At 42.2% G+C, this 15061-nt stretch overlaps 1 protein-coding gene across 1 annotated transcript in view; it reads left to right on the top strand.

Moving 5' to 3' along the window:
- The window catches only part of UST (uronyl 2-sulfotransferase), a 281324-nt gene extending 266904 nt beyond the window's left edge, over positions 1–14420 (top strand). The window contains exon 8 of the mRNA XM_081294806.1: positions 10172–14420. Within this exon, the coding sequence (XP_081150932.1) occupies positions 10172–10455 (284 nt within the window). The 3' untranslated portion in view covers positions 10456–14420. The remainder of the gene's footprint in view (positions 1–10171) is intronic.
- Positions 14421–15061: the final 641 nt, after the last annotated feature.

Genomic DNA, 15061 nt, shown 5'->3' on the forward strand with positions numbered 1-15061 from the left:
TTTACACAGTATTTCCAGATTGTTTATTCTGGCCCAGAGCCAGGGCAACATCGTTTTTCCATTATGCATGTTTGACAGATGAAGAGAGGTGGGAGGGGAGGCTCTAAGGGGCAGATCTGTGATTTCCTTTTTATTTACATTAAAGGAACTTTTAAGAGTACTGAAGATTATGAACCAGTCCAAACATAAAGTCAGTGCTGCAGAGGTGGAGAGAATCACTACTTTTGCAAAACTGTCCAGATCCCGGGCAGTCAAGCAGAGTCCATTCAGGGCCTGGGCTTGTATGAAGCTCATTCTACCTGTCACCACACCATCTTGCACACAAACTAGATTACTGGTGAGTGATATTTATCAGCATATTCAGAGGTTAGAGTCCCAGTGTTTGTGGGGCACTACATTGGGAGGAGCCCAGGCCTTGGCAAACCAGTCTGCGTGCATTCCATTGACCTGTGCAGCCCAGGCAGGAGGGGCATGGCGCTGAGCAGAGAAGTATTTCCTGGCCCTGTAGGACTTTCACTGTGTAGTCCTTGCCCTGTGACACCAGCTTCCTGAGGATAATCCCAGCGGCCTGGCCTAAGATCTTCCATGAGGAAGTGTTCAAGATTGGCCAAAGAGCCACCATTTAAATATTCTCCATGGAAAAACCCTGGGCACACAAGGCAAGTGGATGTGATCTGAATAAGTATTTTGCTTCTCAACAGAACATTTTTCTTTTAATAATAGAGAAATAGGGCTGGGATTGTAGCTCAGTGGTGTGGAGCACTTGCCTAGCACATGTGAGGCACTGGGTTCAATCCTCAGCACCACATATAAATAAATAAAATAAAGGTATTGTGTCCATCTACAACTAAAAAAATTGTTTAAAAAAATAGAGAAATGACATTCAAAAGTACTAAAAGTGCTGGCAAATTAAGTCACCGAACAGCATTAATATAGCATAATTCAATCACACAGACATCTTCTGGCCCAACAATGCTTGGATTTTTTTAGTTATGGACCACAGTGAATTACACACATAGCACCAATTCACTAGCTGCTGGGTGGCAGCCACATATATCTTTCTATGTAGGTATTTATGTTCATAGAAAAACATCCCTTATCATGGTATTTCTTGAGCTTTGCTAAGTATGTGTAAGCGATCTGTCACCATAACATAGTGTTCTTCAACAGAGTGGCTAAGAAAAGCAAATATACTCCCTGTCCAGAGCAGCCTGGGAGCTAAACCTGCCCTATCACCCTCCCCTCAAGAAATTCAACTCCTAGAAATGGAAGGTTTGCTCAGGGAGGACCCTCAGCTAAGGAAGGAATTTAACAAAAATGACAATGTCAAGTCAACACCAACAGTTGCCCTTTGGATTAATCCAGTCTTACCGATGGATTTAAAATCAGGTTTCAGATCAGCAAACATTTATGGAGAGTCATTATGTGCCCAGCGTGAAGCTAGACACCAGGGAAATGAAAATGAGAAAGACACAGTCCCTTTCATTCTGCAAACATTTTTGCTGGCTGGCAAGTTTTCCACCAGATCCTCCTCAACTTACAAAGCATTCCCCTTGAGTTAGAACACTCGGGCCCTTCTTCTTGACTGAGCCCCATAGTGCCAGAATACACACTAGGCATGGAGAAGTGGGTGGTTATGGATTTCCACTCAATTTGGAAATTAGCAGCCTGTGATGTAGCAAAAAAAGGTGCTAGACTGGTGCTAGACTAGAAAGCCCCTTTCTAGTCTCGGAACAGTCACTTACTGGTCTTACAACCCTGACCCATGTTCTGACCTCTCAGGCCTGGGTGCCTGTGGGTGCTGTGGGGGTTGTACAGAGCTTGGTGAAAGCACATGGACCAAGGAGCCCTGTGCAGATCAGGAGTGCTCTTCTGTTAGGCAGGATCAGGGGAAGGTGAGGAGATGACAACTTTGATAATGCAAAGAGCGGCCCCCTATTAGCCTCATTCTATTCTTGTTTTGGTTTTGATTTTCTCTACCAGCATTGGGTGATCAGCCTCAGAAACTTGTGTCATTTGGGATTAAACTGGATTCCCATTCAGAACCATAATTATAGTGCGTCTGCCACCCCTTCCTCAGGGAGGGCCCAGAGCCTGGAAAAATCTGTCCCCACACAGTCTTGACTCTGGCTGACTGGATGTGTCTGGACAATCTGTTTTGTATTAGAATAAAAAGGTCAAAGGTTGAGGTTCTCCCCTCCCCTTCTGAACATTTCACAGCTCAAAACCAGTGCCTAGTTTGAGGAAATTTTCTGCAATTACCACAACATAACTAAAGGAATTATTTGGCCAGTCCCTAAAGATCAGTAAGAGAAAAATCAAAAGCATCCTGAAACCGTAGCTTCTTTTTTCCAAGTGTGTTTATTAATTAAAGGACCAGGGCAGAAAATATGACATGGCCAGCACTATGGCTCTGCAAAAGCAACAGAACTGCAAAACTGAACAGTGAGAGCCAGAGAGTCCCAGATGTGAGGGCCGACTGCTTCCTGCTAAGGACCCAGCATTCCTGGTCCCTAAAGTTTGTAGAAAGCACATTAGATGCTGTCTGTGACCCCACATGGCTGACTCTCCGTTCACAGACACAGACAAGCCCTCTCTGCTTCTGACAACACACTCTGCCTTCCAAGATGCCTTCTGCCCTCTCAGGAAGCATGCCCAGAGGATGCTGGGTTCCCTGGATGCTGAACCCTGGAAACACAAAGGCAAATGGGGTGTCAGCCCTGATGCTCACTCTCAGTGTCAGAGCTCCCTTAGGAGAGCTGCTCCATGAAACCTGGTGGGGATCAAATCCAGGGGAAATGTTGAAAGGGTTGATAGTGCCTCAGAGGCATCCCAAAAGTTTTCCATTCTTTGGTATTCACACACACACACACACACACACACACACACACACACACCTTGTGCAGTGCTCTCAGAGTTGTACACACAGCAAATCTTTAGGATCAAATAGTTAAGAAGAATCCAGCTCTCTGCAGAATATTTAAGATAAGCCCATCAGGCCTGGTTTCTCCTGAACATAATTCCAGCAAACAAACCCTCTGGGCTCCTGTGGGTACGATTCCTGTGAGGGAGGCCTCCCCTTAGACGAGGAGCTCCATTTGACCTTAGGAAGGTGAAGGACAGAGGACTTGGGCTCATTAGTCAAGCTTTCCAGACCCAAGCTCTGGCTTGCCAGCTCTGTGAACTTGAGCAAGCTCCTAAAATCCCAGTGTCACAACTGTTGATGGTGATGATAAAAGACCTCACAGCCTTGGGAGTTTTGTACAGATTAAATGCATGTGTGCGTATCTACAGTGCTTGACACAAAGGAAGCTGTAAAAACATTTGATGATGATTGTGGTGGGGCAGGTCCCATTCACTACTTGTAACTCCTGCACCTGCTGCAGGACAGTTCATTAAGAACTGCAGAAAGTAGAGAGGAAGGTGGCATTGGACGCACAAACTGGGGGTGGCGGTGCTAATTGAGGCCTTAATTTTGATATGAAGCCCTTGTTTCCTAGATTTAGGAAAAGAATTTTTAAACTTTCAAAGAAGAAGCATAAAACTCAAATTTCTATAGAACCAGGCAGGTAACATTAAAGAATAAATTGGCATTTGGGGTCTGAGACAAAGTGGAGCTCACTGCCTCTCACAAGGGCAGTCACATTCATTCAGCCCTGTGGTGTTCCTCTAAAAGAAGCCAGAAATCCATATTTCCATGTGAAATGGACCAAGTCTTATAACTAAGTCCATTTCTTAAAAAAAAAAAAAAAAAAAGAAAAAGAAAAAAACACCCCATGGGCCAAGCAACACATTGCCGCCAGTTGACTCTTGGGCTTCCTTTTTGCCATGCCCACCTTTAATGGAAGGAGCTCTGTATTTGTCCCTTTGAAAATGTTCCTCAGTGGGCCCAAGAGACAGGTCCCCTTTGAAGTCACCTCAGCTTCTGCTGGGTTCAGAGGATGCTCATGGGGTGCAGTCTGTACTTCTTGGAAGTTACCTTCTAAGTCTATGCCCACTGGAAAAGGGCCCCATTGCTTCCCAAAGGATGCTAAGGGTACGTGTGGATTTTTAAAGGCATAATCATTTGGAGCTGAAATAAAGACCATCTGCAAAATATCCAAGCAACTTCCTCTAGAACTGCCACTGTGGTGATCTGGAGAGAGGCTGATTCCATAGTTCACGTAGCTTTGTTTTGTTTGGAGGGAAGTCTAGCATTTTCCAAAAATGTGGAACACTTAGAAGTGGAATGACTTTTCCATAGCACTGACTATTGTACAGCAGGACACATAACCATATGTCTTCAAAATGGGATTTTTAAAATTCTCTACGTCCTACACAAGGTAAACTGCCCTCCGGTCTTCTGCTACCATGGGGATAGTTTTCTGTGGACTCGCAGAAGCTCCACTTGTTGTGACCCAGTGATTACAGTTAAGGAAAACCTCAGCACAAAGGGGAACCTGGATTCTAATTCCCTTCTGTCACTCCCTTTCTGGTTGTGTGGCCTTGAGACAGTCATTTAATCTCACAGAACTTGTCTCTCCATCTGCACAATCGGGGTCATGATACCCCACAGTTATTGAGAATATTAAATAAAACAGCATCTAAATGAGCATAATCTAAACCCATAATCCACGTTTACTGGTTGAGTCTTGATTCTGTGCTTCATCAACATAGCCCTCCTTTTTCTGCCCATGGCATAACTCTCTGGCAACTTCATTAACCTTCTTGTTCAATTTGGCAGCTCTTTGAAAAATAGATGTCAGTAAAGCTGTAGACATGGCACGTAAACTTTCAGTTTTGTTGTCCACAGTGGTGTGAACACTAAGGCGTAGAGGTTGGATGATGTTCCTAGGGAGTAACAGGGAGAAAGGGGAAGGTTAGGATGAGCCCAGGCATGGAAGGGACAGTCGTGCAAACAGGAGGGAATGGAGAGAAGGGGAAAGCACCACCAGAGGGGTAGGACAACTGGGAAGAGCTGTTACAGATGTGCAGGGAGGAAGGGCATCAGGATGAAGCATGAGGCCAGCAGAGTTGCAAGGTCGTGCTGAGAGGTCGTGGGAAGGCCTGGAGAGGGCCCACTGAGTGACCAACAAGGAAGCAGGGGTCATTTGAATGGAGTCATGAGGGAAGAGAAAGCAGGCTTTGATGGTTCAGTCCCGTGTGGAAGTTGGAAAATTGGTGATAACCAATTTAGACAACTCTCGAACAAGCAGGATTGTGGCTTGTTCAGAGCCACAAAGAAAAGAGGGAGGGGCTTGGAGACAAGACTTTTAAGAAGCACATGTGAGTTTTGGTGAGAAGATCCCAGTTGAGAGAGAGAGATTGGCAATGAAGAAAAGAAACAGGAAGGATGGACAGTTGGTACAAGAACTGGATATTAATGCAAAACTGGAGCTTAATTTAAAAAAAAAATGCTGTCATAAGATTCCTCTAGCCAGCTGCCACTGTCCCTCATGTTAAATAGGGGATTTAGGGAGGGGGCTAAGATGAATAAAGAGGACTAAGGAAACTGATATACACTTGGCATTCTTTTGCTACCCAAGAAAGAATCTTCTAAAATTCTTCAGCCAGAAAGTTAAAAATCCCCTTACCTTAAAAGTCTTGTCCTTTCTGTAGTTTTCTAGCAACCAGAGAGCTTAGCCTCCTGGTGTTTGTTCTGACCAGCACTATCAAATAGCAAGATGGAGTGAGGCCACATGGAATTAAAGTTTGGTGGAAAAGGCCTCTAGGAATCTTATTAAAATCTCTCTCTTGCTTATAAAAATGTGGGTAAAACCAGGCGATATGAGGGGAGTGGGATTTCCCAAGCCTGTGCTGTCTAGGAAGAGACTTGACAGCCATACTGGGCATCATGAGAAGGTCTACTTTTCCTAAACTCAGTTGATCCTGAGCTTTTATTTCAGCTGGGCTGGAATAACGTTTCCTTCTAGAAAAACATAGTTGAAAGTTCAGGCTAAATAAGGAACCCAGGAAAAGTGTCCACCCCTGAGGTGAAACCAAGAGACTCTCAATGGTGCTCATGGTGAGGGGTCTCAGTGTGGACTCCATGGGCACTGGCCTTTCTTATTGGGCCCAGAGATGGTCTAGTCCATTTTTTGTTTATTTAATCAACCCTCTTCTTCCTCCAAAGTATAAAAACATTAGCCATTCCCTCCACCACCACCATCCCATTTCCATGAGATCTACTCTAAGTCCATATGAAGAAGAAGAGGTGCCAGACCCAGCTCTTGATCTCTATGCTGTGTGGCATCGTGGAGGGACATGTGAGGAACAGTGATAAGGCTGTTGACCTCTTCAGTAACAACACCGCCAAAGCTCAGCAACTGATGGTTATGCAAAACCCCTACCTCTACAAACTTTTAACTGCCTGAACTTGAACAGGCCAGTCTTGCTCAGCCTCTATTTGTAAACAGTAAGGTGGCTCTTCTCTCAAGGGGTGAGGACTGAAGTGTGATTAAGTGTATAGGTGCTTAGCTCAGTGCTTGCTGCGTCTTAGTCTTTACCAAATGTAGCTGTTATTATAAAAGTACACCCATCGCATCGGGCTCAGCTGGAACCACTGTCATTTCTTGATCAGTTAACTCATCATGTAAATGTGTTCTGGCTTTTTTCACTTGTGATTAAAAAACACAGTAACCTTTTTATACACTTTTTTTACATTTTTTAGCTTTTTTATTTTTTAGTTGTTGATAGACATTTGTTTTTATTTATATGCAGTGCTGAGAATAGAACTCAGTGGTGCCTCACACATGCCAGGCAAGTGTACTACCACTGAGCCACAGCCACAGCCCCGTGTGTGTGTGTGTGTGTGTGTGTGTGTGTAATTTGCTTTTTATTAGCATGTATTAATTATACCCAAAATGTTCCTTTTGGTAGTGCTGGCTACCTGTTCTGCCCATGCACCAACTCTCTCTGGTTTGAAGCTAATAACCCTTGACTACAAGTCAACTCAGTCCATTATATAAACCAGCATAGCAACCCAGTTATCTTAGTAAGTTATTTTTGCTTTAAGTTAAATATTCAGTTGTATATTTCCTGGATGGCTTTGTGGTCAGAATATTTATCTGATTACACTTGCTGTACATAATTTTTAGGAAATTACAAATTCAACCTTAAGACAGAGAGAACTTGAAGGTCCTGCAGTAGAGCAGAACCTGAATTACTTCCTTATGAATATCTAGACTCCCTACACTCATCTTTTGGGTTCTTCTCTAGAACTCACGAGGGTGGCTTCCTACTTAAGTCCCAGGTGCTTTCCCTTTCATAAGATGTAAATCCAAGGGCTTCCTTCTTTGCTGTTGCAATGTTTATAATTTCGTACCTGACTGGCATACAAAATAGTTAACTACAGCATTCATTCATCACACTGGGGGCCAATGCTTACTGGAGTAAAGAAGATGCATGAGAGATTATTGAAGGAAATACAATTTATTAATTTCTGGAAATCAGAGATTCTTAACGGATTCATAAGGACCTAAGATATTTACATAGGGGCTTCCCCGAGTCCTCCCCATGCTCCTGAGCTTCAGTCAGGTTCCCAGGAGGATCCAGAATCTCTACCTGGACTTTTAAAGACTATTCCCAGATGAAACTAGACCAGTAAAGAGTTCAACACCTAGAATGTGCCATTGTCCCCTTAAACCCTGAATTTACTCTTAAGGATATTAATAGAATGTTGCAAATTCCATTACAGCTTTTCTTTATGCAAATTGATAGAAGCTATTTCCCAGTGGCTTCATAAACTAGGAATATTTGTCAACAGATTGTCTTAAATCAAGTATAACATAATATGTTAAATCCTAGCTGCTGATAGCTAAACTGTCAGCCTGCTTCCAAAACAAGTAGTTGGGATGTCACAGCCTGTGTTGTGTTCTTGCCTTTGGGTGCAAGGAGCTAGTAAACAGCACACATGTGACCCTGCCTGGGTTCTAAACTAATGAGAATATCGCTATGAGACAGACAGGGGGAGACCCAAATGAGGCAAGGTGGGAGAAGGCAGCTTGGTGTGGCACATGGTAATAGGATCTCACGACTTCCATCCCCTGCAGTGGGATGTGAATCTCTGCAGGTAGAAGTACCCAACCCAGAGGAGAAAACATTTCAACCCCATTTCCCCAGCACACCATCAAATGCACAACCCTGTGCACCGTGCACCCGGCTTATTACTGAAGGAGGGCAGGGGCAGGAGTGAGCAGTGCTCCTCTAGGGGGATTTCTCTATGGAGAGAGGAAAATAATTACCCTCTCCCCAAACAATGGCTTTTCTCCTTTTCTTCTTTTCTCCCCTCATTCTCCATTTGCTTTGTTCCCTCAACTATTCAGTTAATAGAAATTCATTTTTTTTAGAATAGGTTATGCCATATAACTAATAATTCATTTTTTTTAAATTTTTAATATTTATTTTTTAGTTCTCGGCGGACACAACATCTTTGTTGGTATGTGGTGCTGAGGATCGAACCCGGGCCGCACGCATGCCAGGCGAGCGCGCTACCGCTTGAGCCACATCCCCAGCCCCAATAATTCATTTTTTAATCATAGGATTTTTTTTTTTTTTTGGCTATAACGTAACAAAGAAGTCCCAACCAATTTTTTTTTTCCTTGATATACTGCCCAGGCTGGCCTCCAATTTCTGAGCATAAACTATCCCCCTGCCTCAGCCTCCCAAGTACCTGGGACTACAGGCATGTGCCACTATGCCCAGCTTTCACCAATTTAGAGTGCTCTGAGAGGACAGGATTGTAGGAGACTGTAATGATGGAATTATTGTCTCCTTCTTCTGAGTGTTTCACTTTAAACTCTTTGTGCCTCGTCTGTCTTTTAAGCTCTTGTTAATCTCTTTTAAAAACAAAGGGAACCAGGGTTGGTGGTGCATGTCTGTAATCCCAGCTACTTGGGAGAGGGATAACACGTTTGAGGCCAGCCTGAGCAATGTGGCAAGAACTTGTCTCAAAATAAAATTTTAAAACTTCATAATAAAGAGTTGGGGGTGTAGCTCAGAGGTAGAGCACTTGCCAAGCGTGAGTGAGGCCCCAAGTTCAATCCCCAGTACCAAAAAGAAAACAAAACAACAAAAAAAAAAAACTCACAAAGTAATAACCTATAGTTAAGGTCCACGAACATGGCCCACTCCAGATTAGCTAGAATTTATTTTTGTAAAGAAGACAGATATGATGAAATGTTCCATCAGGAACCCATTTTAGAAGAGTCTATGCCAAGTTCTTTAACAAAAATTCTAGAGTTGGCATATCCAGATGTGCATTACAGTTTTCCAGAGAGACCATTTGAAAAGCAGTACCCTTATTTCAACGAGGCCATTACCACCCAAGGAATTTTCTTAATTCCTTCTTTAGAATGAATGTGAAAATTTTCTTAAATATCCTCAAAAATGAGAAGTGTTTGTCCTTTCTGGTGAATCTGATTTTGGAAACAACTAGCTATACGTAGTTATTATTGTTTAATAGATTAAATGTTTTGCTTGGATTGATGAAAGGATTCAGAAAATATTGGTGAGAGTTACACAGAGTATAATTAATTCCACTGGATCATGCACTTTAAAACTGAGAATTTTATCTTCTAAACATCTAACAGTTTCATGTTATTAAGCATTAGTATAAAATTAAGCAAAAATTAAGCCAAATTAGTATAAAATTTCAGCTATATATAGCCTCGATCAAAACATTCAAAAACCACAAATTAGAAATATATTTAAAGATCTGCTTTTTATATTCTTAATAAATACGTTGTTAAATATGCGATGCTCATTAACCCTGTATCAAATTAAACTTTATATTAACATTTAAATTTTTTTTAATAAAACAAGAGCATTAGAAAGCAAAGAGACAGCTCTGTGTGCCTCTTTCTGAAAGCACAGAACCCTTTATTCGTGGATCAAGAAGAGGGGAAACAGAGAGATCTTGCTATTAAAAATATATATATATATATAACCTAGAGTTAAGTATTGAGTTGTGGTCCAATTGCATGGTTCCTATCCCATGGAAAGGAAGTTAGTCCACTAAAACTGCTATTAACACCGACACCTGAGGACGTCTTGCCCCACGCTGCAGGAACCGCTTTTGCCTTCTTTGCTAGGACGTTCAGTTCCCTCCGCCCGCGCTGGGCAGGCATGCAGACCCTCACCTTTATTTCAGCCACCGCGGACGAGTGCTCACGTGCTCCCGGTTCTTTTCCAGAGCATAGGAAACTGGGAAACATGACTGTGACCGTGAAAAAGACTGTCCCCTCTCCCGAGGCCGTGCAGATCCTCTACCAGCGAATGAGATACGAGTACCAGTTCTACCACTACGTCAAGGAGCAGTTCCACCTGCTCAAGCGCAAGTTTGGACTCAAGTCTCACGTGAGCAGACCCGCCCTGAGGCCGCAGTTCTTCATCCCCACCCCGCTGGAAACCGAGGAGCCCATGGACGATGAGGAGCAGGACGATGAAAAGTGGCTAGAAGATATTTATAAGAGGTGATGCCAGCACTGTGTGGCTCCATGGCGGAATCTCCCTTTTCCAGAAAGGTTGTTCTGTTTGTTTGAGGAACAAAAATCCAGAAGGGACTTAAATTAATGCTTGAGTGCATTAAAAAGAACAAAACATTCCCACATGTTGGGGTCATTGGGAGATGCCCGGTTTTGCGGGTTTTATTTGTTTAATTTTATTCTGTTTTTCTTTGGCTCTTTTGAGTCTTTCCCAGGTACACTAGGTGGCTCCATCACAAGGCAGTCTTGTTCCAAACAGCCTACCCAGCCCCACCCCCCCAGTACATGGGAGAAGGGGAGAAATATATCCCCCAGCCCAATAACTTATCATTTGTAAAATGACTTGTAAAAATATTACCTCAATGGCAGAAGACATCCAGACTTGTATATTTCAGCAGAAATACAAAAACCACTTCAGAGATCAGGGAATCTGCTCTAGAGGTGTCTAAGAGGGTAAGGTAAGGCAGAAAAGAACATCAAAGGGAGATGTCCCTGGTGAAGTGGTTTCTACCCAAATGGGTAGAATTCCACCTCTGCCCCATCTCAGGGGACACTGTCATCAAGAACAGTGTGCTTATCTCTGAAAGAACAACTTGGCTTATGCCACATCCCCCACCAATCAGCACCTGAAATACCTTTCAAGGCCAAGTGCATGGTCAAAGTGCGTGTCTCCGTTGAGACATTCCATTTCCAAGCACCATTCTGACAGACTCCAAGGTGCACAGCAAGGAAAAGGATTTGTTTGCTGTTTAAGAAGAACTGTAGGCAAACAGATCAAATCTGAGGGTCATGTGACAATAGGAAAATGGCATGTGTGTGTGCTTTGCATCTAATCTGGAACATCCATGTCCCCAGCATTGCTTTCAATGAAGTCCCAGGAACCATTTTACCTCTGGTGTTGATTCCTATGCCAGGAATTCTAAGCCTGACCAGACAGTGCATAATCTCGGAAGTCCATTCCTGGCCAAGTTGGGTCTTTCAGAAACTGGTATCTTTCATTTTCTAGTCCCTTAAGAGGTGCCTGTTTTTAGGAACAAGGGATCCTGAGCTCTGTTAAGGCAGCAGTAGAACTACAGGCTCATTTCTTATGGAATCTGTTTGTTTCTGAGGGCCCTCACCAGGGACGTCAAAATGAGAAGCAGCAAGACTTCTGGGTAAGAGACTGATTGACCAACTTTCTGAGTAAGTGGATGCCCCTAGTATGATCTGAGTAGACTCTGAGCAGTTCCATCACCCCAAAATAATCCTCCTTTTCACTTCCCACACCCCCGCTATCTGCTCCCTATTAATGAAGTCTTGGCCCAGTCATTAGAAATCTATTCCTTAAATTCAGAAGTATTTTCACTGTTTTAAAAAAAAACCTGAAAATACATGTTCTCCTGGGTAGATTATGTACAGCTAGCTGAGGAACCAAGGTGTGGTGGTGGTAGCAGGAAGAATACTTGTGACAAATTTTGCCTCCAAGAGCAAAGTGAGTTGCAAGTACTTATTAGTAAATAAGATTCTGGCTTTACACAAGCTATACATTTTCTGCTTTTCAGAAACCAACAAGTCTCTCTAAAATTCTTTCTTCCTTCACTAAAACTGAACAGGAGCCAAGATATAAAGCAAGTCATTTGGAACCTGCCGAGTGGGTGCTGAAGCCACTTTATCATGAGATATATTAAGACAGCTCCAGCCCACAGGCACCCAGTGAAGGCAGGGACCACAGAGGCAAGAAGTCCAGCATGTGGCCACATGTGGGCCCCTTTCTGCCTCAGAGAACTGAAGCAGGGAAGTGAATAAAGGAAATGTTCTTAGAAAATGAATTATCCTTTGTCTTGTGCAGAGAGACCAGGGCCCTACCATTAGGCATACTTCAAAAAGCAACCTGGAAAACAGCTATCATGTTCAAAACAAGTACAAGGACTGCTGCCTGATATGTTGTGAGTCGTTTCTATGAATTACACTTAAATAATGAAGATTAGTTTACACACTGTGCAATCTCACATCTGAAATAAAGTTGCGTTGGCTAAGTTTTCTCTGCTGTTGTCAGAACATCGGGACAATTGGTCACTCAACAAAATCCTTCCTCTTTCTGCAAGTTCACATGGGCACTTGTACCTGTGTGTCCAAAGGCATGTATTTTCAGCAGTGATCTTGGTAACTTTATGACAAAAGGTGCCAACTGATTTACTTGCAGGGCCTTTTTGTTATTTTGTCTCAACAAACAGTCTCTAGGTCCTAGAAGTCAAGGCACTCCATCAGTTTCTTTGGCACACATGACAACATTTCTTTGGCCCTGGGCCCAACATAGTTTGTACTTCATGAAATATATTGTACATTTTACATAGTTTAATTTAAAAAATACATTTTAAGCTAGTTGATCTTTGACTGCCTTATTTATTATGACCTTTCAGCACATTCCAAGGTTTTAGTTACTCAGGAAGGAGTTAATTAAAAGGATTTTATTTTGGTTTGATGGATGTTTTTTAAAAGGAAAATTATTATTATGAACCCTCAGCCTACTTTCCTTGAGTGCTGTAAAAGTGCTTGTAAATCTCTCTCCTTTTTTTTTTTAAGAAGAAAGGAAAAAATGGTGTTTGACATTGATGGAAATTCAAAAGTATATATGGAACTGAAACATTAGCTTAGCTAAAATAAAAGCAATCTGTGTTCGAGATGAAGTGTTCCTTAACTTATTCATTACCCATATAAATAAATGAATATAAGTAAGTTGAATTTTTTTTCCATTCTGTTGATAGCTAGAAACAAAAGTGCCTGTGGTTTCTCACAGACCCCTCCACCTTCTTAATTGGCAAAGCCTTTTTCCTCAAGATGTGATTTTGGAAAGACGTGGTTTTGAAAAACTAACAACTTTCACTCTTGCAACTAACACACACACACACACACACACACACACACGCAACAAAAAAGCTTAAAAAATCATTCATTCATACAGTTGTGTTTGTAAAATACCAAACAACTGACTTTATTGCTGTTTCCACTGGTAAATTTTGTGTTAGAAGGCTACATCAGAATCCTCAATCTCGGAAGCCAGAGGCTGCATGTCTTCAGAGAAGTAGAAAAGGAAGGGAACCCCATGGCCCTCCTTATGTAAGCTGTTTCTCAGACACATCGAGCCTACAGCTGGATAATTCTAATCTTTCAAATGAATAGCCTTGTTCCAAAAATGCCCACCCTGGGAAATTTCACTACTGTGGTCCAGTGGAATTTACAGAGAAAGAAAAAGGGAGAGACAGAATCCTCATGCTTTCTAAAGGTGACACACTGCATTCCAACTCCTTGTGACTCTTTTGTTGAAAGAATCAGGCTCTTGGTATTAGGTGAAAAAAAAAAAAGCCCATTTGATAATGATGTGATGTACTTCAAGTAAGATCTAAGCATCTTGAACACAGTGAGTTTTGACCCTTCTTAGCCATTTAATTTGTTCTTCTGTAACCCAATCAAATGAGTTCAACTAAATGAGATTTAAAACCCAAGTCCTAAACTAAAACTGGGCTGTAAGCTGGCTATTATGATATATGCCTAATACTCCTCATGACTCAGGAGGCTGAGGCAGGAGGGTTGAGACCAATCTCAATAACTTAGCAAGACTCTGTCCCAAAGTAAAAAATAAAAAGGACTAGGCACAGCTCATTGGTAAAGTGCCCCTGGGTTCAATCCCCAGTAGCAAGAAAACAAAACAAACCCCTGGGCTATAGCACATCTGGTGTTGCTTGTTTGATCTAAAGTTATTTATAAATGTGTTGCTGACTGTGGGTTTCTACAATGATCTGTTTAGCTTTAAATGAATTTTATAGATAATAGGAATATTTCTTCCAAGGCAGAATAATGACCCAAAGCCATTAAGAATTATATTATGGGTCAAAATTGTGAAATTCTCTTCAAGAAAATGCAGAGGACTTACTTGCATCTGATGATAAACCTATAAAAAAATAAGCAAACAAAAGATATGAATAATCTGCTATAGAAAAACCCATTTTAAGCTAAAATTGGTATTAAAGTTATGTGAAGAAAAACATGTGTAACTTCTTTCGTAGTCTAGAAATGTCATTATCATGAAGCCCAATGTATTAGTCAGTTTGGGCTGCCTTAACAAAGTCCCACAGACTGGGGACTTAAACTATGAAAGTGTATTTTCCCACGGTTCTGGATGCTGGAAGTCCCAGGTTCATTTCTTCTGATGCCTCTCTCCTTGACCTGAAGATGACCATCTCCTCCCCACATCTTCATGTGGCCTTCCCTCTGTTTGTTCACATGTCTGTGTCCAAATTTCTTCTTCTTAAAAGGACCCCAGTCATCCCGTTTTAGGGCCCACCCTAAAGATCTCCTTTTAACTTATTAATCTCCTTAAAGAACCAATTTCCAGGCTTCAACAATACCTCCAATTCTGGGGTACTGGTTGAGACTTCAACATGTGAATTTGGAAGAAGACATAATTCATTCCATACTACCCACATTCCTGCAGAAAAGTTAGATCAGAGGAACTGAGTTCCAACTAGAGGAGAAGCGAGCTTTCCATCAAACTTCCAGAGTCGCAGTGGAGTTCATCAGTAGAGATCTGGGCCATTCCCTCATTAAGGTCCAGGGAGGAG

Source organism: Spermophilus citellus (assembly GCF_964194105.1).
Source record: "Spermophilus citellus genome assembly, chromosome: 5".
Classification (NCBI taxonomy): domain Eukaryota; kingdom Metazoa; phylum Chordata; class Mammalia; order Rodentia; family Sciuridae; genus Spermophilus; species Spermophilus citellus.